This window comes from Ranitomeya imitator, chromosome 4 (genome assembly GCF_032444005.1).
Source record: "Ranitomeya imitator isolate aRanImi1 chromosome 4, aRanImi1.pri, whole genome shotgun sequence".
Lineage (NCBI taxonomy): Eukaryota > Metazoa > Chordata > Amphibia > Anura > Dendrobatidae > Ranitomeya > Ranitomeya imitator.
In genome coordinates this window covers 56,828,463-56,855,052 of record NC_091285.1, presented here as the reverse complement: position 1 = coordinate 56,855,052, position 26,590 = coordinate 56,828,463, and the positions used below count along the sequence as shown (strand labels likewise).

The 26,590-nt window shown below is 38.2% G+C and overlaps 1 protein-coding gene across 7 annotated transcripts in view; it reads left to right on the top strand.

The window, feature by feature from the left end:
- LOC138675465 (protocadherin alpha-C2-like) overlaps window positions 1-26,590 on the top strand; it is a 502,001-nt gene that overhangs the window by 105,940 nt on the left and 369,471 nt on the right. Inside the window, exons 1-2 of one of the 7 annotated variants that reach the window (XM_069763751.1) lie at window positions 10,231-10,548; window positions 10,642-12,687. The exons of 5 other annotated variants lie outside the window; for them this stretch is intronic. In XM_069763751.1, coding sequence (XP_069619852.1) covers window positions 10,321-10,548; window positions 10,642-12,687 — 2,274 coding nt within the window. In that variant the 5' untranslated portion in view covers window positions 10,231-10,320. Of the gene's footprint in view, window positions 1-10,230; window positions 12,688-26,590 lie in introns of those variants that run through there. One more of the 7 variants, XM_069763743.1, reaches the window with a different exon arrangement.

Here is a 26,590-nt window from a genome sequence, read left to right as displayed (position 1 = left end):
CCCCTCTTTCTCTCTGTGCTGTGTTGTGCATAAATATGTGATTCTTCAGATTTTGAATAAGTCTTTGCCTGATGAAGAGACCTGCATAGTCCCGAAAGCTTGCAATTTGTTACCATCTTTTCAGTTAGCCATTAAAAGTTATCAACCACTGAGGACTCTCATATCTAAATATTTTTTATCTACTGGCTAACACGGTACAAAGATATATATCTTTCCTGTAACAAGTATTGATAAATCCATTAACTTATAAACTGAACATAAAGTTTTCTGCTTTTATTCTTAATAGAAAAGAAGCATAGTTTATGCCAATCATCTTTAAACAGTGATGAAAATAATGGAAATTATCTAATGGAGGCATAACCAATACTGCTTATTAAAACAGACACCGTAATGGAAACAGAATTGAGAATATGCATTTAAATTAGACCAGAACAATGTTTTTTAGATCATAGAAGGCATGTATAGGTCAAATTGTCAACCTCAAAATAAGTACTCTATTCTTAGACAGGCATCTATAATTTCTTACTCTATTACTCTTATTTCTCTCTAATATATTCTTAAAGGAGTTAAGTACCAAAATTGGATGCCTAGGTGACAAACTGCTGAGATATCATCCAATAATGAAAATTTTTAATCCAAAAATCAATTTGAATAGAACCATTACCAAGTGTATGCACTAAAACTCTATTAATTTTCTATAGAACCTATATACAGTTGCTTCTCACAAAATTGGAATATTATCAAAAAGTTAATTTATTTCAGTTCTTCAATACAAAAAGTTAAACTCATATATTATAGAGTCATTACAAACAGAGTGATATATTTCAAGTGTTTAATTCTGTTAATGTTGATGATTAAAATTAATGGAGATTTAGTGCATACACTTGGTAGTGGTTCTATTCAAATGGATTTTTGGATTTAAAATTTTCATTATTGTATGATATCTCAGCAGTTTGTCACCCAAATAATATGAGTGATAAGAGGTGCGTTCACAGCCCGGGGTCCACCGTGCAGAGATAGAACCTGCTGCTAAGTAATGGCAGACACAATATGGCAGTATAACGTGTTCACACATGGGTTAGCTTCACCCGGTATGAAAAGGGAGACGAGAGCACTAGAGCGAGGTCACAGAACTCTGCCCCAAGGAAAGGTGGAAAAGTCCCTCTAGACCACTAGTGCTCAGTGCCACAACCGCGGTGCCAGGGGAAAACTAATATTTACCGCATGAGAGTGCGTACAGCACCGCACTGGCGGGTGCCACTGACCACCCTGTCTAGGGCCAGGAAAGCGCACTGGTGGTTGCTGCTGGATAGATGCTGTAAAGATCGTGCTCTTGTGCTTGGATAGCACTGTCTGGCGCTAGATTACTCCATCATTCGCTGAACAGTCAACAACTCTAGGGATGGGAATGATTCAGAGCTTTCTTCCATTGACAGGCATACATCCACACACACATTAGTAAGTTTTTACTAGCGCATGGCAGTGTGGCCATGCAAACCTTTTATAGAGGAAGCTCTCCGGGACCTTTCTAGTGGTCCAATAGGAGCTGCTACAGGATTTGAGCATGTGACCCCCGACCTCCAATGAGAGGTCGTCCCTTGGGCATGCTCAGAAGAAGAAAAGCAGGACTTAGTCCCAGGGACGCCTGCTCACCGCTGATCTGTACTGGTTACAATGGTTGAGCCTGGAAGGACAGCAGTAACCAGCCGCACAGTATCAGCTTGAGCCAGACCCTGGGACCGACTTCTCTGCTGAGCAGGCTCCACTGTGACTGGAGAAGAATGAGAGACCGCAGCAGAGATGGTTCGAGATTCCCCCTGTGCAGCGGTTTTCATTGGCTGTAAGCCATAATCATCAACGTTAACAGAATTAAACACTTGAAATAGATCACTCTGTTTATAATAACTCTATATAATATATGATATATATTTGTATTGACAAACTGAAATGAATTAACTTGTTCATGATATTCTAAGTTTGTGGGAAGCACCTGTAAATTGCTGAGAGCTGAGCTAATAAACTTTTCAATATGAGAAAACAGTTCTGTTAGATCCATTAAATGTTTTTATTGAAAGCTGTTGTTTAACATACCAATCATCGAGAAGAAAATATGTTACTATCTGATACAATACATGCAATACAATATGAATAATGAGATAAATCTCCGGGTCCAGATGGCATACACCCACGAGTACTAAGAGAACTAAGTAATGTAATAGATAAACCATTATTTCTTATTTTTAGGGACTCTATAGCGACGGGGTCTGTTCCGCAGGACTGACGCATAGCAAATGTGGTGCCAATATTCTAAAAGGGCTCTAAAAGTGAACCTGGAAATTATAGGCCAGTAACTCTAACCTATATTGTTGGTAAAATATTTGAAGGGTTTCTGAGGGATGTTATTCTGGATTATCTCAATGAGAATAACTGTTTAACTCCATATCAGCATGGGTTTATGAGAAATCACTCCTGTCAAACCAATCTAATCAGTTTTTATGAAGAGGTAAGCTATAGGCTGGACAACGGTGAGTCATTGGACGTGGTATATCTCGATTTTTCCAAAGCGTTTGATACCGTGCCGCACAAGAGGTTGGTACACAAAATGAGAATGCTTGGTCTGGGGGAAAATGTGTGTAAATGGGTTAGTAACTGGCTTAGTGATAGAAAGCAGAGGGTGGTTATAAATGGTATAGTCTCTAACTGGGTCGCTGTGAAAAGTGGGGTACCGCAGGGGTCATTTTGGGATCTGTTCTCTTCAACATATTCATTAATGATCTGGTAGAAGGTTTACACAGTAAAATATCGATATTTGCAGATGATACAAAACTATGTAAAGCAGTTAATACAAGAGAAGATAGTATTCAGCTACAGATGGATCTGGATAAGTTGGAAACTTGGGCAGAAAGGTGGCAGATGAGGTTTAACAATGCTAAATGTAAGGTTATACACATGGGAAGAAGGAATCAATATCACCATTACACACTGAACGGGAAACCACTGGGTAAATCTGACAGGGAGAAGGACTTGGGGATCCTAGTTAATGATAAACTTACCTGGAGCAGCCAGTGCCAGGCAGCAGCTGCCAAGGCAAACAGGATCATGGGGTGCATTAAAAGAGGTCTGGATACACATGATTAGAGCATTATACTGCCTCTGTACAAATCCCTAGTTAGACCGCACATGGAGTACTGTGTCCAGTTTTGGGCACCGGTGCTCAGGAAGGATATAATGGAACTAGAGAGAGTACAAAGGAGGGCAACAAAATTAATAAAGGGGATGGGAGAACTACAATACCCAGATAGATTAGCGAAATTAGGATTATTTAGTCTAGAAAAAAGACGACTGAGGGGCGATCTAATAACCATGTATAAGTATATAAGGGGACAATACAAATATCTCTCTGAGGATCTGTTTATACCAAGGAAGGTGACGGGCACAAGTGGGCATTCTTTGCGTCTGGAGGAGAGAAGGTTTTTCCACCAACATAGAAGAGGATTCTTTACTGTTAGGGCAGTGAGAATCTGGAATTGCTTGCCTGAGAAGGTGGTGATGGCGAACTCAGTCGAGGGGTTCAAGAGACGCCTGGATGTCTTCCTGGAGCAGAACAATATTGTATCATACAATTATTAGGTTCTGTAGAAGGACATAGATCTGGGGATTTATTATGATGGAATATAGGCTGAACTGGATGGACAAATGTCTTTTTTCGGCCTTACTTACTAACTATGTTAATAGATGTACCATATTAGAATGCAGTTAGAACATTCCATGATCAGAATGTGGGAAAGGCTAAATTGCAGTAATAAATAGAAAACAGGTTACTAATAAAAGACAAATAATTCCAAGTATAGCCTTTCCTAATTCTAATGGAAGATACAGTGAAACAACTGGTAGAAATTCTAAATCATAGTAAAAAAAAATACACATCTTATTTCATATTATTCCAAAGAAATCTGATGAAAGAAACATGTTTTAAAATGTCTCTTTCACTTGAAGAAAAAAAGGCTTGTGAAAAAATGAATTTTCAAAATGTAAACATTTAAAAAAAATCAATCAAGCATAAACTTTTTAGATTATCAATATGTACAAAATCTGTAATTATATATGTACGTAATATGAAGAACAAATTTAAGTTCCCGATGGACCCGTAGAAGCGCTCTCAGGCAGCGCGAAACGGCCGTCGTCTTACCTGTCGCACTCTCCCTGTCCACTTCCCTCTCCCCCGTGCCGTGAATTATGTGCCGGCTGGCACTGAAATAAAGGACGCTTTGTAACTGCATCTGGTGAGTGCATCTGCTTTCTTCTTTTTTTTCTGGATTGTCATGGACTATTTTTCTGCAGATTGCACCTCCTGGTTCATTTCTTAGACTGCTACACACCTCGTTGGTTTGTCACCGGTTTTCTCTATCTTTCAGAGCTGTGCCGCTCTCTCTCTTTTTGGTCTTTAGATGCATAAATAAGTTTCAACATAAAAATGTTTAAGTCATGGAGTATGTAAATGTTTATTTGGTCAAAAATGATAAAAAGAAAGTAACATTATTAAATATATTTTCATGCATCATAGGACTTTTTTTTAGAACCACATTAAGTTATTAATTAAAATATGATGAAAAATGGGCAAAATAGTTTGCCAACAATGAATGTAAACATACCTATATTTTGAATTTAAGCTACTAATTGTTTCAACAGTAATCTTTATATTTTCACAGAACATATAGGATAAAGAATATAAATAATCTGGCCGTGTTGAATTTCAAATTGATAAAATATATTTTCAAATGTGTCATTACTATGCCAGACAACTATAACGAAGTATGTTTTTCAGCTATACTGTAGGTGGAAAGTCAGCTAAACATTTACTATAAGAATATTCAAATGCAAGTAGAGGATGATATAAGTGTACACACAGTTACAATTCTTTCATGAAAAGCAGCCTTTGTAAACGAAATCTACAGTACTGAGCAGGAGTGTGAAAATTGTTAGCAGTAAAGAGGAGCGCAGCTGAAAAGGTTGAACTTCTCCAAGTCATATGGATTTTACCTGGAAATTTGATTAGTACATTTTTTCATCTCCACCAATTGATTGTCGTTTATTACGTTATTTGGTCTTCCCAAACCTCAGAATATAATTGTAAGATGTAGATAAAAAAAATCATACTCACCACACCTCTTACCTCTGCTGCTTGCTGTACCCCCATACAGTAATGGGTGTCTCTTCTTGCCATTGCTGCATGCTTATATCCCAGATATTTTCATGCTGGAATGGAATGGCAAAAGTGCATGTTGTGATTAGTGTTGAGCCACCTCCCTAGTGTTCGGGTTCGGTTCGTCGAACAGGGACATGTTCGACGACATGTTCGTCGAACGTTCGATGAACACCATCGAACCCCATTGAAACCAATGGCAGGAAAACACAAACACATACATGGAAAACACATAGAAAACACCTTAAAAGGTGTCCAAAAGCTAACAAACTGCTCAGAAGACACAACAAACACATGGAAAGGTCACAACTACATATAGTCATGCGAAAAAAAGAGGTGGAGGAGTAAAAGGAGGAGGAGACACAGATATAGGCATGTCATGCCCTTCTAAAATCAAGAAAGGCTGGAGTAAAAATCTAAACTCACTCTACCAACACCCAGACGCCTTGACAAAAAAATTAAAAAATAAATATCTTTAGGTAGAATGACGGCGGGTCCATTCAGAACACTTTCCTTAGAAGACGTTGTGGTACCCCCCTTGGGAGTTGTGCCAAAAAATGAACCCAATACATTCAGACTAATCCACCATTTGTCATATCCAAGGGGCAGGTCAGTAAACGACAACATCGACACGGAACCAAGTACAGTACTATGTACTGTACCTCCTTTGACGAGGCAATCAGGCGGGTCAAGAAGTTGTTAAGGGGCACCCTAATGGCCAAAACAAACATCGAGGGGGCGTTCCGGTTACTACCTGTGCCTCCGAATAGTGCCCTCCCATTGGGCTGCTTCTGTGAAGGAGCTTACTACATAGATCGCTGTTTGCCCATGGGGTGCTCCATATCCTGCTCACTATTTGAGGCGTTTAGTTGCTTCCTCGAATGTGTTGTCATGGATGTTTGTAAGGCGGCACATATTATCCATTACCTCGACGACTTCCTATGCCTGAGCCCAAAAGATTCGCCACAGTGTGAAAACATGCGGTAGGCCACCTGTGAGAAGGAGAGAGCTGGAGGGAGAGTGGACACCCCAGAGCCGAGGGATTAGTTTGCGAAAGAAGGCGGTGTAGCTTGCTTCATGGGTGGGGTACTCTGCTGAGTAGCAGAAATTGCTACTAGGCCCATAAGGATTTCCTGGGCCAAATGCCGTTAAAAAAATAGTACTTAGGTAAACAGGCGGTGTAGCTTGCTTCATGGGTGGAGTACTGTGCTGAGCAGCACAATATGCTATTAGGTACAAAACGATTTCCTGGGCTAGATGCAGTTAAATATTAGTAATTAGATCAACAGGCAGTGTATCTTGCATCATGGGTGGGGTACGCTGCTGAGTACCACCAAATTCTACTAGGCCCAAAAGGATTTCCTGGGCTAGATGTCGTTACAAAATAGTAGTTAGGTAAACAGGCGGTGTAGCTTGCTTCATGGGTGAGTAATGCTGCTGAGTTGCACCAAATTCTACTAGGCCAAAAAGGATTTCCTGGGCTAGATGCCGTTAAAAAATAGTACTTAGGTAAACAGGCGGTGTAGCTTGATTCATGGGTGGGGTACGCTGCTGAGTAGTACAAAATGCTATTAGGTACAAAACAATTTCCTGGGCTAGATGCAGTTAAAAATTAGTAATTAGATCAACAGGCGGTGTAGCTTGCTTCATGGGTGGGGTACGCCGCTGAGTAGCACCAAATTCTACTAGGCCCAAAAGTATTTCCAGGGCCAGATGCCGTTAAAAATAGTACTTAGGTAAACAGGCGGTGGGTGGGTGGGCTACTCTGCTGACGTGCAGACACTGCTCCTAGGCCCTAAACTATTGACTGGATTAGATGCAGTGAAAATTGGGATACACAGGCGGTATAGTTTGCTTCACAGGCGGGCTACTGTGCTGACGTGCAGACACTGCTTCTAGGCCCTAAACTATTAACTGGATTAGATGCAGTGAAAATAGAGATACACAGGCAGTATAGTTAGTTTCACAGGTGGGCTACTCTGCTGACGTTCAGACACTGCTCCTAGGCCCATAACTATTAACTGGGTTAGATGCAGTAAAAATTGAGATACACAGGCAGTGCAGCTAGCTTCACAGGCGGGCTACTCAGATGACTAGTGCTTGCAGGATGCGTTTTTTCCCCATAGACTTGAATTGACGACGCATTGCGACGGATTGCCACACGTTGCATCCGTCGTGCGATGGATGCGTCGTGCTTTGGCGGACCGTCGGGAGCAAAAAACGCTACATGTAACGTTTTTTGCTCCTGACGGACCACTTTTTCCGACCACACATGCGCGGCCGGAACTCAGCCCCCACCTCCCCGCACCTCACAATGGGGCAGCGGATGCGCCGGAGAAATGCATCCGCTGCCTCCGTTGTGCAATGCGTTAAATGCTAGCGTCGGAATCTCTGCCCGACGCATTGCGACGGGGAGATTCCGACGCTAGTGTGAAAGAAGCCTAAGTAGCAGCAGTGAGGAAATGGTGGTGACAGGGCAAATAGCTGGTTCTTATAGGGCAAGGACATGTGACATACACAGCCAATGACACATGCCCTTGCTCGTATGTATCACATGCACATTGCTGTGTGTGTGTGTGCACTGCTGATAGGCTGAGAGACTGCACCGCCCCACTGTAAATGCGGGAAAGAAAAAAAAATGGAGATCAGCGTTATTTCAGCACAGATCTATCCCCCGCCCCCCCCCCGCTCACTATACACTGAAACAGTCTATTAACAATGATAAGCAGTTTTAATGTGCAAATCACGCTAGGCTTTTGGTGAATGAACAGTTATCAAACAGAAACTCGAACAGCCGAATTTTAAGCAAATAGTTCGGGTTCGTCGAACGACTCGAACACCGCCCAAAACAGCTCGAATTTGAAATTGGTGAACAGTTCGACTCGAACACCGCTCATCTCTAGTTGTGATACCACGATGTCCTGACCTTATGATGTCCATGAGCTGATACCTGGGCCTAAATGTCATCTGATGTGGAAGTATTAGAAAAAACAGATTCAAATAACTGTGGCATGATTGCATTTTCAAGCAGCCATGTTTTTTACTGTATAGGCAATTTAATCCCTTAATAACCAGAGGTATTTTTGGTGTTACATTTTTATGTTTTGCTCCCCTTCTTCTCCCCTTCTTTCTTTTTGGTCAAAATGGCAATCTGAGGGCTTGATTTTTGCAGGACAAGATGTACTTTGAAAGACACCATTGTTTTAACATATGGTGTACTAGAGAATGGGAAAAAAATTCCGTGAAATTGCAAAAAAAGTGCAATTCTACTATTGTTTTCTTTTTTTTACTATATTAACTAAATGCTAAAACTGACCTGCCGCGACGATTCTCCAGGTCATTATAAGTTCATAGACACCAAACATTTCTTTTTTATTTAAGCGATGAAAAAATTCCAAAGTTAGCAGCGGGCGGCATTCATAGCAATTAAGCAGTGACAACCATGGAGGTCTGCTGCAGACCTCTGGTTTTCATGCCAATGAATCAGTGACCCACGATCACATGACGGGGTATCCGACGGGCAAGATTTCCAGCGTCCTTGCCGGAAGCGTGATTTAAATGCTGCTATCAGAGATTCACAGCGGCATTTAACTCATTAACTGCCGGGGCTGGATCATAATTCCACCCGTGGCTATTGGAGGCACATGTCAGCTGTTCAAAACAGCTGACATATGCCAGAAAGATGTGGCCTCAGCGCCGGGGCCCACATCAAAGGAAGTGAGTCCAATATTGGCGTACTATTACACCCGATGCCAAAAAGGAGTTACAGGCACATGAGCTTTAGGGTAGATACATAGTATTTGGGATTATATGTTTTGGCACAAATTATATTCTGAATAAGTAAACTTAATAAAAACTGAATAATAATTATGTCTACGAAACTTAAGAAAAATCTGGTGACAATTTGTCATTTGAATCTTATATGTTGTTTGTGATGATACCTAGTTTTTTCTCTGGAGTTTTTCAGCATAGAGCAACTGTTCACACCAAATGGCCAAACATTTAAGAGTACTTTCCCATTTTCTTGTTTTCCTTCTATCTTCACCCTTCTCTCCTGTGATGGACAGCTCTGGCTTTATAAAGGTGAGCTAAAGGTAAAACAAGTAACTGGCAAAGTGCACTTAAATGTTTGGCCACTCCAGGTTCACTGAGAGCTTGTACTTCATTTTAACAGTCATTCTGTGTTGGCAGATGCCCTTTGAGAAAGCATTCTTTTTACTTGATTAAGCAATGGAAAGGTCACATTTAGAAAATGCCATCTAGCTTTCAGTATCTAAAAAATTATATATTGTAAAAATCAAGATAATGGAAGATTAAAAAGAAAAACTACATTTATGACAAAGTTAGATCTTAGTTTTCACAAAATGATTTTATAAGTTTATCCATTCCACAGCAGAAATGCATGAAAGTATAATTTTTATTCTCTTAAAAAATGAAAGACTTTTTTCAAAATTTAAATTTTTAAAACATGTTTGAATTCCATGGTGACTTATAGTACTAGTATAGAACAATAATGGATTACAATATGACTTCAAAATAGGTAGGAAATACCTGGTATCCTTTTTTTGTTTTTATATTATTATCTACAATCACTTAGTTTAAATATGTTTTCCGGTACTTGAGAAAATAGTAAACATGTAAGAAATGTTATTTATATTTGAAAAAGTAATTTGATATAGAACATTCAAGTGCATATTAATTTATATAAATACTAAAACCAATATTACTTGTGTTGGATAAGCAAGACAAGGCGATTGCAAATCACAGAATGTGAAATTCCAGTTAATATTTTATATAATGCAATTACTTTATTATGTTATTTCATGCAATTAGATTGAGAGCATTAAATGTAAAAAATATTTAGAAATTACTGTCAAACAAGAAAAAATACAGACATACCTGATATGCAACCTGAATATAGTGCACTAGATGGCACTCCTCACCAACTAATAGCAGGAAGGAAAGAGGAAATGCATTTCTCCATCTTTGAATGAAATTCTTGCTGCAGGGATTCCGGCCATGACAGATCATTTTATTCTATTTCTTCATTCTTTTATCGGAGTGAGTGACTTAACTAAAGGACTGACAATCACCTCTACCATCTCTGATTTTAAGAAATGCTGAATCAGAGACAGGATTATCAGGCACGGAGAACGTTGGTCCATTTCTTTTTGTTACAAATATCGTGGGATGTGGTCCTGAGTCAGCTGCATTATATCATCCCTGAGGAATCCAAGCATGGCACCTTTGTCGGGAGAATTGCTCAGGACCTTGGACTGGATATAGGTGAGATTAATTCCAGAATGTTACATATTGTCTCTAGAGATGAGAAGGAATATTTCCAGGTTAATCTGCAGAATGGAATCCTGTTTGTTAAAGAGACAATAGACAGAGAAGTGCTGTGTCCAGATACACCCTTCTGTATAATTCCTCTGCAGGTTATTGTAGATAAGCCTGTGCAGATGTATCGTGTAGATGTAGAAATAGAGGATATCAATGACAATAGTCCGGTATTCTCCTCTAGTGTGACTAATCTTGTCATATCAGAAGTAAAACCTGCAGGATCTCGTTTCCCATTAAAGATAGCTTCAGATCCAGACCTTGGAACAAATTCTATCACCAACTATGAGCTCAGTGCAAGTGATTATTTTGCTTTGGATTTCCAAAAATATATTAATGAAATCAAATCATTAGAGCTTGTGCTGAAAAAAAATTTAGACAGAGAAAAGCAGTCTGTTCACAATCTCTCCCTTACAGCTTATGATGGAGGCAAACCAAGGCTAAGTGGCACCACACGTATTGTTGTTACTGTGGAAGACTTTAATGATAATGCTCCTGTGTTTGATCAGCCATTTTACCAATGCAGTGTCAATGAAAATGCTGTAGAAGGAACCTTAGTGTTTAAGCTGAATGCTACTGATCTGGATGTTGGGAAAAATGGAGAAATAATATATTATTTTAGCCATATGGTGTCAGGAGAGGCAAAAGAAGCATTCATGTTAGACAAATACACAGGAGAAATAAGAGTGAAAGGCAAGTTGGATTTTGAAACAAAAAAAATATATGAAATCCAGGTTGAAGCTATTGACAATGGAGATGTTCAATATGTTGGACATTGCAAAGTTCTGGTGGCTGTTGTAGATGTCAATGACAACCCTCCTGAGATGACAGTGACCTCATTATCAGTTCCTGTTCCTGAAAATTCTCCTCAGGGGACAACAGTTGCCATCATCAGTGTCCATGATAGAGATTCAGGATCAAATGGAAAAGTCCACTGCTACATTTCTGAGCCTTCACCATTTAAGGTAAATCCAGCTTTCAAGAGTGATTTTTCTTTGACCGTGAATGGACCGTTGGATCGAGAAGTGAAAGATGAATATGAAGTTATAATTACTGCAAGAGATGAAGGTTCTCCATCGCTGTCTACCTCAAAAACTCTGAAGATTGATATAAGTGATGCCAACGATAACGCTCCAAGATTTGCCCAATCAATAGACACAATATTCATTAAAGAGAACAACCCACCTGGGTCTCATATATATACAGCATCAGCCTCTGACCCAGATATTGGGCAGAATTCATTTATTACTTACTCAATTAGGGAGCGCATAATTGATGGAATTCCTATTTCTTCCTACATTTCCATTAATCCAGAGAACGGGAAGGTTTTTGCTTTGGTATCATTTGACCATGAACAAATTTCATATTTCCAGTGTCACATAAAAGCCACTGACGCTGGTCTACAAGCCCTCAGCTCCAACCTTACTCTAAACATATTCATTGAGGATATTAATGATAATGCTCCTACATTCACCCCACTTCACTCTGAAATAACAATCAAAGCTTCAAAGTCAGCCGAACCTGGACACCTGATAACTAAAGTGAAGGCCGTAGATCTGGATTCTGGATACAACGCTTGGACAGTTTACAAGTTGAAGGATCTTGGAGGATCTGGAAAATCTCCATTTACCATTGCACATCAAACTGGAGAAATTACTTTAAAACGGTCATTTACAGATTCAGACAATGATGAGTACAGATTGCATGTAGTAGCTCAGGATCATGGTGAACCAGTCATGACGTCAGAGACACAAATTGTCATATCTGTGGTGGAGTCTGGAGAAGAATTGAAGTTTGATAATCAAGAGACCAAGGGGAATGGTGATGAATTTTCTGATGCAAATGTTTACTTGGTTGTTGCAATTTGCGTAATTTCAAGTATTTTTCTTATTACTCTGATTGTGTTCACTGTGTTAAGATGGCAAAAATACCGAGATGAGGTCAATGAGCTAAAAGAAAACTACAGAATCTGCTCCAACACTGGAGGAAGCTGGATGTATTCCCAACACACGCAGTATAACATCAGTTCCAATTCATTTAGACCAAAAAGTGACTTGATAGTTTTTACTCCAAATAACTCTCAGACTCCAAGTAATGAAGAGCAAGTCAATCCACAAGCTGTCTTATTAAACTCTTCTTATAAGGTAAGACCAAAATATTTTTATTATTGTAATGGAACATCAGATAGTTTTTGGTTTAAAGAAAAACATATTGTTGGACTTTTAGTTGTTAAAATCTGTATATGTTTGAAAAAACTGGTAAAAAAAACTAAGGATAAAATACAGTACATAAATGTCTATATGACAACACATACAAAATAAGATTTATTCAATGCTCCTGTATGTTTGGAGGCAGGAATTTCTCTGCTTATCCAAGGTAAGCCAAAAACTCCATCATTTAGATGTTAATTTCCCCGTATTATTTGAAAAATGTCTTACCAATTCCACATACGATATCAAATTATTTCCCTTCTCCCCAAATCTGGCACCAACAACTTTTACTATTACTTTGAAAAAAAGGTACAATGAAGTTGTTTAGTAAGTCAACCATTACAACATCTTGTGGCAGTGAGTTCCATAGATTCACTGCTCTCACTGTAAAGAATCTGTATTTATGATTATGATTAAATTCTTTTTTCGCCTATATGTGAAGCAAAGTATCTTGTCTTTGCTGAAGGCCTAGCTGGAAAATTATCATTATAAAGATTTATTTACTGTCCATTTCTTTTTTTGTACATTATAATAAGATCGCCCTATGCCTTTGTTTTTACAAACTAAAAAAAACAAAAATTTTGATAATCTGTCTTGGTATTACAGTTCATCTTAACAAACTTGTTCACTCTTTTCTGCACCTGCTCCCATTTAACAATGTCTTTATACATCAGTGCCCAAACTGTTCTCTGTATTCAAATTGGAGCCTGACTACGGACTTGTTCACCTTCAAAACTATGTCCTTTTCATGAGCCCCTAAACCACTCTTCACGCAGCTCATGTTTTTATTTGCCTTAGCAGTAGTTGTTGAGCACAGATCAAGTCATTTTCAGTGATAGTTTTACCTAATGTTTTACTCTTTTGTACCTAATGTAGCGCTTTTCTTTCTCTTTCTTTATGCATGACCTTACATTTATCAAGGTTATCAATAAAAATAATAAAAAAGACAAGGACCCAATACCGATCCCTGTGGTATCTAGTTGTTAATTATGCCTGCATCCTAGTGTGTACCGTTAACAACACCTCATTCCTATTATTGAGCAAGTTAATTACACAATTTACACATATTTTCTTCTAGCCCCATTCTTCTCATTTTATGTACAAATACCATATTGAATGTTTTTTTAAAGAACCCGATAAACAATATCCACTACCTTACTCAGGTTATGTCTGGAAATTCACAGAAGATGCTTAAATTAGTTTGACTGGACCAATCCCTCATAAATTTATATTTATGCAAGCATATGAGGTTTTTTTTGAGAGACCATAATTTAACATCAGTCAGAAAACGTCAAAGATTTTGTTCACAATTGATTTCAGTCTTATCATCTTATAGTTTCCATCATCCGTTCTTGATCCCTTTTTGAGTATTGGAATTCAGGAATTGTATCACGATTATGCTACTTGCTAAAATATCTAGTTTAGCTACTTTACTACTAATAATATGGAGCTTTTAATTTACTCCTAGTCAATGTGACATTTTATAGGTTCAGGACACACACTTCTAAGCTTGAATTTTTCAATCTGTTGCATATTTTTGAATACTGGCACCACATTTGATATACGCTGGTCCCGTGACACAGACCTTGTGTCTATGAAGTCATTAAATATAACAAATAATGGTCTGTCTATTATGGTACTTAATTACTGCAATACTTGGGGGTGTATGCCATGTATACCAAGTGATTTATCTATTTTAGTGTCTTTGAGGTGGTTCCATCTTACTGATGGGTTAAATAAGTGATATTTAAAGAGTAATTTATCATTTTCCGAAATAAAAATGTAATCGGTCATTAGATTTTCCTGAGCAGAAAATGTAGAGAACAACCTATTTTTTAGATTTGTTTCTCCCTTATCCATTTCCATCATTTCACTAAGATTATTTTTAAGAGGTCCAACGCTATCATTTTTAATCTCTTGCTGTTTATGTAACTAGGAGATATTTTTTTATTATTCTCACTTTCTTTGGCAGTGAATCATTTTGTCTCAATCTTTGGGGCCTTTGTTTATTCCTTATTTTGCACAATTTATTTTTCTCCTTATATGTTATACAGTTTAAAATGCCTAGTCATTATCTTCTTGCTTTAATTCTCTAAACACTGTATTTTTGTAGCTTTAAAGTTATATTTAATCATATTGGTTATCTCGCATTTCCAATATGTTTACTCTTATAAGGTATAAATAATGCACATGAATTATACAAGATGTTTATAGAAGTGTGTCAATTGTTTTGTGTACAATTATTTTTGAGCACATTGTCCAATTTATGGTATTACGGTAGTGTAAAAGTCTATGAAAAATTAACTTTACAGAAGAATAGTCTTTTTGTAGTTCCTGTGCTAAACATCTTATTAAAATGTGAAAACTTATGTTTCCGCTCTCTGACCACAGTCTTATATTATTTTCTGTCAAGAACTGTCATCCCACTCATGACACCCCCTTTTTCCACACTTATAGAAATATACATGCCACTATAAGATGAATTTGCCGTCATCAATTGCCTAAATCTCCTCCCTCTCATGTTCCGAATCTGAACTGAAACATTATGAAATATTGCAAAGTTCCCTGGATGATGCTGCACCTACATTTCAAACAACTTGGCACAGATGGCAACAACCCTGTCACGTGCTGCAAACACGTTTTGTCCAGTGGTGCTTCAGGTGTGCCCAACATCTGTGGAGAAAATCCAATCTGGCTGAAGATTTAATCTATTATAAGTTTATGCTTAAAGCCTGCAACTTTGGCCTTCACCTCTCCAAACAAATCTACTTAAAACCCTTAACACAGCACTATCAAACAATCCTACATGACACTTTAACACCTTTCATTTTCTCCTCAATCTTAGGTTATGGGTCCCATCTACCTACCTCAGCGCTGACAATCTGGCCAATTATTTCAAAGAAAAATTTGACCATATCAGTGAGCAATTTTTCTCCCAATCCCTAACATCATGCATTCTCTTCCTTTCCACACTGCATTCAGCTCACTTTCTGGCTTTAAACTGATCATGGAAGAAGAGTGGTTCTTTGCATCTTCTCATTCTGCTACCTGCACCAATTCACCTATTGCCTCCCATCTCCTCCAGTCCCTTTCCCTGGCTGTCACCACTCACCAAAGTAAAATAATTTCTCTTATCTGGTAGCTTTCCTCATCATTAAAGTAAGCTAGCATATAGCCATTACTTAAAAAACATCCCTCAACCAGAACTGCGTTGCTAACTGCAGACCTGTCTCTAATTTTCCTTTCATCTCTAATTTCCTTGAACTCTTGGTCTATTCCCGTCTAATCCGATATCTCTCAGATCGCTCTCTTCTTTACCCTTTACAATCTGGTTTCCGCTCATTACACTCTTCTTAAAAGCCCTTATTAAAGTTTCTAATGATCTACTAACAGCTAAATCTAATGTTCTCTACTCCCTGCTGATTCTCCTGGATTTCTCTGCAGCATTCGACACATTCAAGTCACCAGCTCCTCCTCACTATTCTCCATTCTGTCAGTTTCAGAGATACAGCTCTCTCCTGGCTCTCATCCTATCTTTCTGATGGCTCATTCACTGTATCTTTTGCTGGCTTTTCTTTCCCTTTCTGTTCTCCTTATTGTCAAGCTTCTTCAAGGATCAGTCCTAGGCCCCCTCCTCTTCTCTTTATACACTGCCCCTATTGGACAAATAATCAGTACATTCGGTTTTCAGTACCATCTTTATGCTGATGACACCCAATTATAATTATCTTATGCTGACATCACCCCTGCATTACTAGAAAATACCAGTGATTATCTGTTAGGTGTCGAGTTCCCACCTCTGCACAGGGGAAATCTCGAACCATCTCCGCTGCGGTCTCCCATTCTTCTCCAGCCGCAGTGGAGTCTGTTCAGCAGAGACGTCGATCCCAGCGTCTTGCTCAGTCTCACTCTGTGCGAAGAGTTACTGCTGCTTTTCCAGCTTCTGCCATTGAAGCCAGTGCTGGGCAGCGGCGAACAGACGCTTCTGGGACTAAGTCCTACTTTGCACACACTGAGCATGCCCAGGGCAAGATCTCTCAGTGGAGATCTAGGGTCACATGCTCAGGTACTACAGCGACTTCCATTGGTCCTTCTCACGGAAGGTCCTGTAGGTACTAGGACTAAGTTCTGCTTTGCACACTGAGCATGCCCAGGGTAAGATCTCTCAGTGGAGATCTAGGGTCACATGCTCAGGTACTGCAGCAATTCCATTGGTCCTTCTTTGAAAGGTCCTATACGTGCTGCAGCCATTTAAGGCTCGCATTGCCGCATGGCCATGCGCTAGTGTACATTTGTAAACATGTGTGTGTTGTGAGTGAAAGTCATTCTTTAAAAAACCCTCCCTATTGTATGACTGGAAGGTGTATGATTGCTATCTAGTGCCCGACTTACCCAACAGCACGTTACACACCAATACAGTGTCTAGTTGCTATGTCCGCCAGTGTGGCGCCGTGCGCTTTCACAGCGCTTTCCTGACCCAAACCTGGGTGGTTAGTGGCATCCGCCAGTGTGGCACCGCACGCACTCTCGTGCATTCTTTAGTTATTATTTTGGTTACGCTGACACCCCAGTTGCGGTGTCGACCGCAAGTAGTCTACACAGACTCAGATCCCAAGTCTTAGGACTGAGCTCGGATACTCCTTGCTAGTGCTCTTGTGTGCAGTACCGCGGCCCTGTGACTTAACAGGGTTCGCTTCCTTCACACAGGGTGAAGTTAACCCGTGTGTGTAGTCACATTGTACCGCCATATAGTCTGTCATTACTTGGCAGTAGGTTCTATCTCTGCACGGTGGGCCCCAGGCTGCGAACGCACCTTACTCTACCTATCTTATTATTTGGTGCATTCCGCGAGCCCTAACATTATCTTTCTGTTTTTTTTAACATAATTTCCTCCTTCTACCTAAAACTGAATCTGTCAAAAACTGAACTCCTTTTGTTTCTTCCCTGCGCTAACCTACCCGTGACCGATATTGCCATTTCCGTGTGTGCTTCTACCATTACTCCCCAGCAACATGCCTGCTATTTGACTCAGATTTTTCCTTCACTACCCACATTCAATCACTCGCTTGCTCATGTCACCTGCACCTCAAAACATATCTAGAATTTGACCTTTTCTTACCTTTCACTCAGCAAAAACTCTGTAGATCTTATTTATTCTGGTCTAGACTTTCTAATCGGTCCCTTTTTTACTAAACTCTCCAATCTGTCCTGAATGTAGCAGCCAGGATCATTTTCTTTTCCAAATGCTACACCGATGCCTCTACCATGTGTCAGTAGTTACACTGGTTGTCCAACCACTACAGAGTTCAATATAAACTTATCATTCTCACCCACAAAGAACTCCACAGTTCAACAGCACCCTACATCTCCTGCCTCCTCTCAGTCTACCACCCTAACTATGCCCTTCATTCTGCCCATGACCTAAAACTAATATCCTCCATAATCATAACCTCTCACTCCCATCTCCAAGACGTCTCCCATGCTGCACCAATTCTTTGGAATGCACTACCAAGGACAACTCAATCAATTCCCAATACCAATAGTTTTAAGCATGGCTTAAAAACACATTTATTTAGACTGGCCTATCACCTCATTTCTCTTATCTAACTATCCCCGCATTGCCCATGCAAAATTTTATTCAAAATCAGGACCCTCGTAGCATCTGTTCACACATCCTCAAGCACTTAATAGCGCTTTGTTTCTTTACATGTACACATACTGGCAGGTGACCGTTTCATGCAGCATTATGTGAATACCCTATTTATTATATTGTTGGCTGGACCACACAATATAAGTATAAGCAATATTTATCATTTACCTCTTGTGTGCCCCCTATTTCCTCATAGATTGTAAGCTTGTGAGCAGTGCCCTCACTCCTTTTGGTATCTGAGTTATGTGTTATTCTGTAATGTCTTTATTGTTTGTACAAATCTCCTCTAAAATGTAAAGGAATATGTTGGCGCTATAGAAATAGAAATTAATATTATTATATCGCTGTCACTTTTACCTAACTAGACCCCTGCTTGTGCATTTGATATTCTGTCTGTCCTATTTGTTAAAATTAGGTCTTAAAATGCCCACCATGCCAATTTCTTGTTGGGTCCTTCCTAATTAAAGATTATCAGATCAGGCAAAATTGAAATTTGTGTGAATGTTCCTGGGATATTCGATATGCAGAGAAGTCATTCTCCACAAATTTAATGTCCCTTATTATGACCTGTGGTGCAGAACCATAAAAGGCCTCATTAGAGCTGGAAGTGAGTGTGAAAGGTCTTGGGATTTTGCTTGCTGTGGGTATCAGAAGATGTCACAAGAAATTGAACAGGTGATGAGGAGGAACAGACGGGTCGGAGAGGTGAGCGATAAGGATTTTTTACAATTATTTAATGGCCCTTTACTGATAGATTATGGCTGACATTTTGCTGATTCGGTAAGGAAGCAAATTAAAAAAAAATATCATTTTGACGAATGTGGATTTTTGTAAAATTTGAGTAGGATTCAATCACACTCGAATTTATTCATCTCTAGTCCTGGACCAAATTTGAGAGGTAATTATTATTGCCAAAAACCTATTTCCATTGATGAACCTGTTCCCCAATTTATGTCATGGTAGTTGAAAGGCTCAATAATAATTACTTTACTTTCATTTACTACCTTATCTATTTGCTTTATGAACAGGTTCTCTGCTGTAGCAATTATACTTGGAGACAAATTCCTATCAGTATTTTGTTTTTCTTTCCCCCTCATCTTATTTCCACTAGTAGGAACTTTACATTTTCACTTTCATTTGCTTCACAGGTATTATTATGCAGGATGGGTTTTAGGGAAGATTTTATGTAAAAGCAAATTTCTCTCTCTTGCACCTTTGTACAATAATTCCTGAACTGACTCTATAGCCCTGTAAATTAATAACCTAGTCGTAGTTATTATCCAGCCATGTTTCCATTATCATCAATATAACATTGAGAGAAAGAATATCAAAAGTAAAATCCAGAAAATCACATTGTATAAATTATATAAATGTATTTGCATTTTGCAATGAGAACTAAGTATTTGATCCCCTAACAACCATTAAGAGTTCTGGCTCCTACGGACTAGTTAGACGCTCCTAATCATCTCATAACCTGCATTAAAGACAGTTGTCTTAAATAGACAACTTTAAAAAAGACTCCTGTCCACAGATTCAATTAATCAGTCAGACTCTAACCGCTACAACATGGGCAAGACCAAAGAGCTTTATAAGGATGTCAGGGACAAGATCATAGACCTGCACAAAACTGGAATGGGCTACAAAAACATAAGTAACACACTGGATGAAAAGGAGAAAACCGTTGGTGCAATAGTAAGAAAATGGAAGAAATGCAAAATGACTGTCAATCGACATCGATCCAGGGCACCATGCAAAATCTCACTTTGTGTGGTATCCTTGATCATGAAGAAGGTGGAAGATCAGCCTAAATCTACATGGGGTAACTTGTTAATGATCTCAAAGCAGGTGGGACCACAGTCACCAAGAAAACCATTGTAACTAGTGTTGAGCATTCCGATACCGCAAGTATCGGGTATCGGCCGATACTTGCGGTATCGGAATTCCGATACCGAGATCCGATATTTTTGTGATATCGGGTATCGGTATCGGAAGTGTAAAATAAAGAATTAAAATAAAAAATATTGTTATATTCACCTCTCCGGCGGCCCCTGGACATCTGCGCGAGGAACCGGCGTCCGGCACGGCTTCTTTCTTCAAAATGCGCGCCTTTAGGACCTGTGGTATGACGTCCCGGCTTCTGATTGGTCGCGTGCCGCCCATGTGACCGCCACGCGACCAATCAGAAGCCGCGACGTCATTCCTCAGCTAAAGTCCTAGAATGAGCGCCTTTTAGGACCTGAGGAATGACGTCGCGGCTTCTGATTGGTCGCGTGGCGGTCACATGGGCGGCACGCGACCAATCAGAAGCCGGGACGTCATTCCACAGGTCCTAAAGGCGCGCATTTTGAAGAAAGAAGCCGTGCCAGACGCCGGATCCTCCCGCTGATGTCCAGGGGCCGCCGGAGAGGTGAATATAACAATATTTTTTATTTTAATTCTTTATTTTACACTTTAATATGGATCCCAGGGCCTGAAGGAGAGTTTCCTCTCCTTCAGACCCTGGGATCCATGAGGATACATTCCGATACTTGATGTCCCATTGACTTGTATTGGTATCGGATATCGGTATCGGCGATATCCGATATTTTTCGGGTATCGGCCGATACTATCCGATACCGATACTTTCAAGTATCGGACGGTATCGCTCAACACTAATTGTAACACATTACGCCATAAAGGTTTAAAATCCTGCAGTGCCCACAAAGTCCCCCTACTCAAAAAGGCACATGTGCTGGCCCATCCAAAGTTTTCCAATGAGTGCCTGGATGATTCTGTGAGTGCTTGGGACAAGGTGCTGTGGTCAGATGAGACAAAACTTGAGGTCTTTGACATTAACTCAAGTTGTTGTGTTTGGAGGAAGAGAAATGCTGCCTATAACCCAAAGAACACTGTCCCCATTGTCAAGCATATAGGTGGAAACATTATGTTTTAGGGGTGTTTCTCTGTTAAGGGCACAGGACACAGGACTACTTCACCACCTCAATGGGAGAATGGATGGAGCCATGTACCCTAAAAGCCTGAGTGACAACCTTCTTCCCTCTGTGAGGACATTAAATATAGGTCATGTCTGGGTCTTCCAGCAAGACAATGACCCAAAACATACAGCTAAAGCAACAAAGCTGTGGATCAAAAATAAGCACATTAAGGTCATGGAGTGGACTAGCCACTCCTTAATCCCATAAAACATGTATGGAGGGAGTTGAAGCTTCAAGTTACCAAGTGACAGCCTCAAAATCTATATGATTTTGAGATGCTCTGCAAAGAGGAGTGGGCCAAAATTTCTCCTGACATGTGTGCAAACCTCATCATCAGCTACAAAAAAACATCTGTCTGCTAAGCTTGCCAACAAGAGTTTTGCCACCATTATTAAATCTTGTTTGCCAAAGGGATCAAATACTGATTTCTCACTGCAAAATGCAAATGCATTTATATAATTTATACAATGTGATTTTCTGGATTTTATTTTTGATATTTTATCACTCAATGTTAAAATTAACCTACCCTTAAAATTATAGACTGTTCATGTCTTTGACAGTGGGTAAACTTACAAAATCAGCAAGGGATCAAATACTTATTCCCCCCACTGTATTTGGCACATCAGTATGCACCCTGATGTCCAAGGATTTCATATAAGTAACAAGATGTACACTGGATGGCAGTATCAATCATGGAGCTTAATTTGTTAGTGGGGATGACCAGGAATTTAATAACAGGAATAACAGGAATTTATTCAATACAATCAGTGAATACAAGCCACTCCCTTCTAAAATTAATTTATCCAAGATATTTGGTAGCAGAATGTTCTGTCTCACTCATTTTTACAGGTACTTTTACAGATGATTATTTGCATTTAGGTATAGTACAGCCAGCAACTTGCTGTTCTGGGTAAAAAACTAAATAATTAAATAGTCAGCCAGTGTGACCATCATTAGAGAAACACTTCCAATACATTTTTTTGTTCCCTAAACCTGTCTAAATACGTAAGTAATATAGTTTAAGTACAATAAAATATTTACTGTTGCCAACTCCACTGGTTTCCTACATCACATCTGATCTGTCCTCTTCTTGCTCGCGTGACTGAAACTCCACTCTCCAGATCACCTTGGTCTGTGTGTGTGATGCGGACATTGCTTGACCAATGTGGGTCCATAAAGTGTCAGAATGAGTTTTTATTGGCTTACAATGTAAAAGCAGCTTCTAGTTCACATATAAATCCCAGTGTGATGCGATGACTTGAAATTTCTGACACAAGACTTGCAGCAAAATTATAAATTGGTACTGTTCTCTAGTAGATGGCAGTAACTTTTGTAATTTGCTCAGGCAAGCTGAATGCATGATTACATTTTCCTCTCTGAAGTTTGCATTTTCGCTTAGTAGTGTTTCACAATCATATGTTAGGAGATAACCATTAGAGTGCTCTGCATAGCTGATGCATTGTCATTGGCTAATATTAACAAAACCAAAACAGAATGTGTTGATTGCATATGCTTATCCTGAGAAGCAACTTTTGCAAGTATTGTATGAGCAATTTCGGCAAGTAACCCATAAAATGTTCTAACATTATCGAAGACCACATATTTTATACTAAGGATAAAACTAACATATCAGGAAATACATAACAGAAGGCAACTCAACTTTTATCTTATTTTCAAAAACACCTTGAAGTAAATTCCTCGCCTATAAGCATCTCAGTGTTTTTTCTAAAGACAGAAAAACAAAGCAGAGTTTACTTTTTGTTAGCAAATATATCTGGATGAAACAACAATAGCTTCAAATAGTGTCAAAATGCTTATAAACTTTTCCATATGAGAGAAGTGCTCTGGCATTACATAGTTTGCTTTAAACTGTTAGTTATCCAATCATTAAAAGGTGAAATATTTTTTAATAATTCCCTTTGATGAGCATCTTTATTATAGTAGAAATGCCATTAGGAAATTTCATGATTAGACAATGGAAAAGGCCGAATTGCAGTTATACAAATTAAACAGATTACCAAAAACTACCAGTTTAGCCTTTCCTAAATCTACTGTAAGATACATTGAAGTAACTTATAGAAAATCTATCCCATGGTAAAAAAAAATAAGAAGATAAAAATATTAATGATAATAATAACTGTGCAGCATATACTTTCTTATTTCTTTAAAAGAAATTCTGGGGATTAAAGACCATCATGTTTTAAAAGTGAAGAAAGATGGGCTTGTCGATAACCTAAAAACATTGCATTTTAAAAAAGTAAATATGTAAAAAAACACAAATATACTTTCTAGATTATTCATATGTTCAACACTTAGTAACATAGTAACATAGTTAGTAAGGCCGAAAAAAGACATTTGTCCATCCAGTTCAGCCTATATTCCATCATAATAAATACCCAGATCTACGTCCTTCTACAGAACCTAATAATTGTATGATACAATATTGTTCTGCTCCAGGAAGACATCCAGGCCTCTCTTGAACCCCTCGACTGAGTTCGCCATCACCACCTCCTCAGGCAAGCAATTCCAGATTCTCACTGCCCTAACAGTAAAGAATCCTCTTCTATGTTGGTGGAAAAACCTTCTCTCCTCCAGACGCAAAGAATGCCCCCTTGTGCCCGTCACCTTCCTTGGTATAAACAGATCCACTTGTGAATATATATATATGTATGTAAATATGAAAATCTTAAACAAATAAAGTCTAATAATTGAGAATCTGAATTCTTGAATGAGATATATAGCTATATATAACTGCTGCAAAAAAGTCAATTTAGTTGGTCTGTTTACAAAATGAGAAAACCATAGAAAACAGTAAAAAAACTCTTAATTAAAAAATATATATGTATACAGTATAGAGCTCTGGCAAAAATTAAGAGACCACCACATCAAAACCCTGTCATGGCCAGCCCAACCTCCAGACCCAGACTCCAGACTCCAGACTCCAATCCCCATTGAAAACCTCTTTCATGTAATCAAGAGGATGATGGATAGTCACAAGCTATCAACCAAAGAAGAACTGCTTAAAGTTTTGCCCCAGAAGCAGTGTGAAAGACTGGTGGAAAGCATGCCAAGACGCATGAACGCTGTGATTAAAAATCATGGTTATTCCACAAAATATTGATTTCTGAACTCTTTCTGAGTTAAAACATTAGTATTGTTGTTTCTAAATGAATATGAACTTGTTTTCTTTGCATTATTTGAGGTCTGAAAGCACTACTTTTTTTTTCAATTTTGACCACTTCTCCTTTTCAGAAAAAAATACAAAATTGCTTGGAAATTCGGAGACATGTTGTCAGTAGTTTATAGAATAAATGAAAAATTTACATTTTACTCAAAAATATACCTATTAAGAAAAAAAATCAGACAAACTGAAAATTTTGCAGTGGTCTCTTAATTTTTGCCAGAGCTGTATAGTGTGTATATTTTTACATATATTACAAAACTACAAAAGAAAATGTTTGTGCCGTGCAGTATGCAAAAGTATGTTAGGTCAAAAGTGACACTCAGATAGTAAATACATTAAATGCAACACTGTAACAACTTTAGAATGATAGCGATTCATTTTGCTCGAATATGAAAAATGGGCCAAATGGTTTAGACGATATTTATATAAACATATCTATGTTTTCTTTTTTTTTGTCATCTGTGTGTTCTTAGATAACTTACTAGTTATCAGACCATTATTTTTCATTCTTTTCACAGAAATTATAGGATATAAGATATTAATGGTCTGTCTGTATTGATTTTCAAATAGTAATACTAATTTCCAATATTTAATGACTATACATGACAACTATAAGCTAGCATTTTTGCCAGTGTTTGTTAGTTAGTTAGTTAATAAGCTAATTACTGTAGTTAAAAATGTAATATGAGGCCATTTCACATTGCATTTTAGAGAATGATATAATTACACAAAACCACCATGGCTTCATGACAAGCTCTTGTAAAACATCTTACTTTTTATGAAGTGCTGAGCAGAATCTCTGGATATTGTTGGCACAAGGAAATAATCTTGGACTTTTCTAAAAGATTTATCATAATTTCTAACATGTGGTTATTCAAAACATTATAATAATTTGTCGTAAATGCAATATTAGATTTTGGATACGGTTTTGATCAAACTTTTTCAAAAAGTCCTCATAAATGACTAATATTTAAACTGAGAAAGTGTAAACTTGTTTATCCCCAAGAGGTATGCATTAAGCGGCAAATTTATGATTTGCGCCAAATTTCTAATAAGAATACATTTTGTCAATATAGACAATAGTTTATTTTTCTTTAACATTTAGATAGAGTAGGCTTATGCATGCCCGGATTGAAAGGACAAAAGTTTCAAATAATAACTATGTCATGCTTTTACTTGCCAAGGAATGATGTCATTGTCTTTTGCTTAAATGTGCAGTACATGACCTTATATTGTATTTTATTATAAGTTTTAGGACAAATTATATTCATAACATAAAGATGGAGCAAAGTTTACGTGAACACAGATGAAATTGAACTGGGATATCATGGTGCAAAAAAGTAATTTGGCCCCTATTTTGCTTAGGTGAATGTTTTTTCCAATGTTAATTATTAACCAATGTTTTAATTCTTATTCAATAAATTAATAGTAGACATAAAAATAGGAAACTTTTCACAATATCTTATCAGAGACATCTGTTTTTTTCTCCTCCTGGACTGATCGTTCATTATCAAAATTGTCAATTCACAGATAAATTCTATTTTCAGTAAGACATATTTTTATATTACTGAGATTGGAGTTGACAGTTGGTATTGATAACATACTGTATAGCTGGACGGGGAGGGGAAATGAAGATTTTCTCCTTTTACACCTCCCACTTCACCTCTACACAAAATCTTATGAGTGGCAATTATCATCTCCTATCTCATATAATGTATCAATCAAAAGCAGATTTCTTTCATTAGATGTGTTACAAAGTTCCTTATTTTCATATGTACTATAGATTTATGAGATACAAAATAAAACAATGGATACTCCTTAAGTCATAATAATCCTCTTAAGTGACATAACTTTTTGTAACAACTTTTTCAAGATTGAGCATTATTTGTCAAGTTATACTTGGCTGCTGCTGATTATATCTAACATAGATTATCAAGTCTACAATAGAGAAGTTAAGAGTTATTATTTTTATAACTTTAATAAGAATATGATGCCAATTCACCATAGCTGCAATTAATCAGCTGTTAC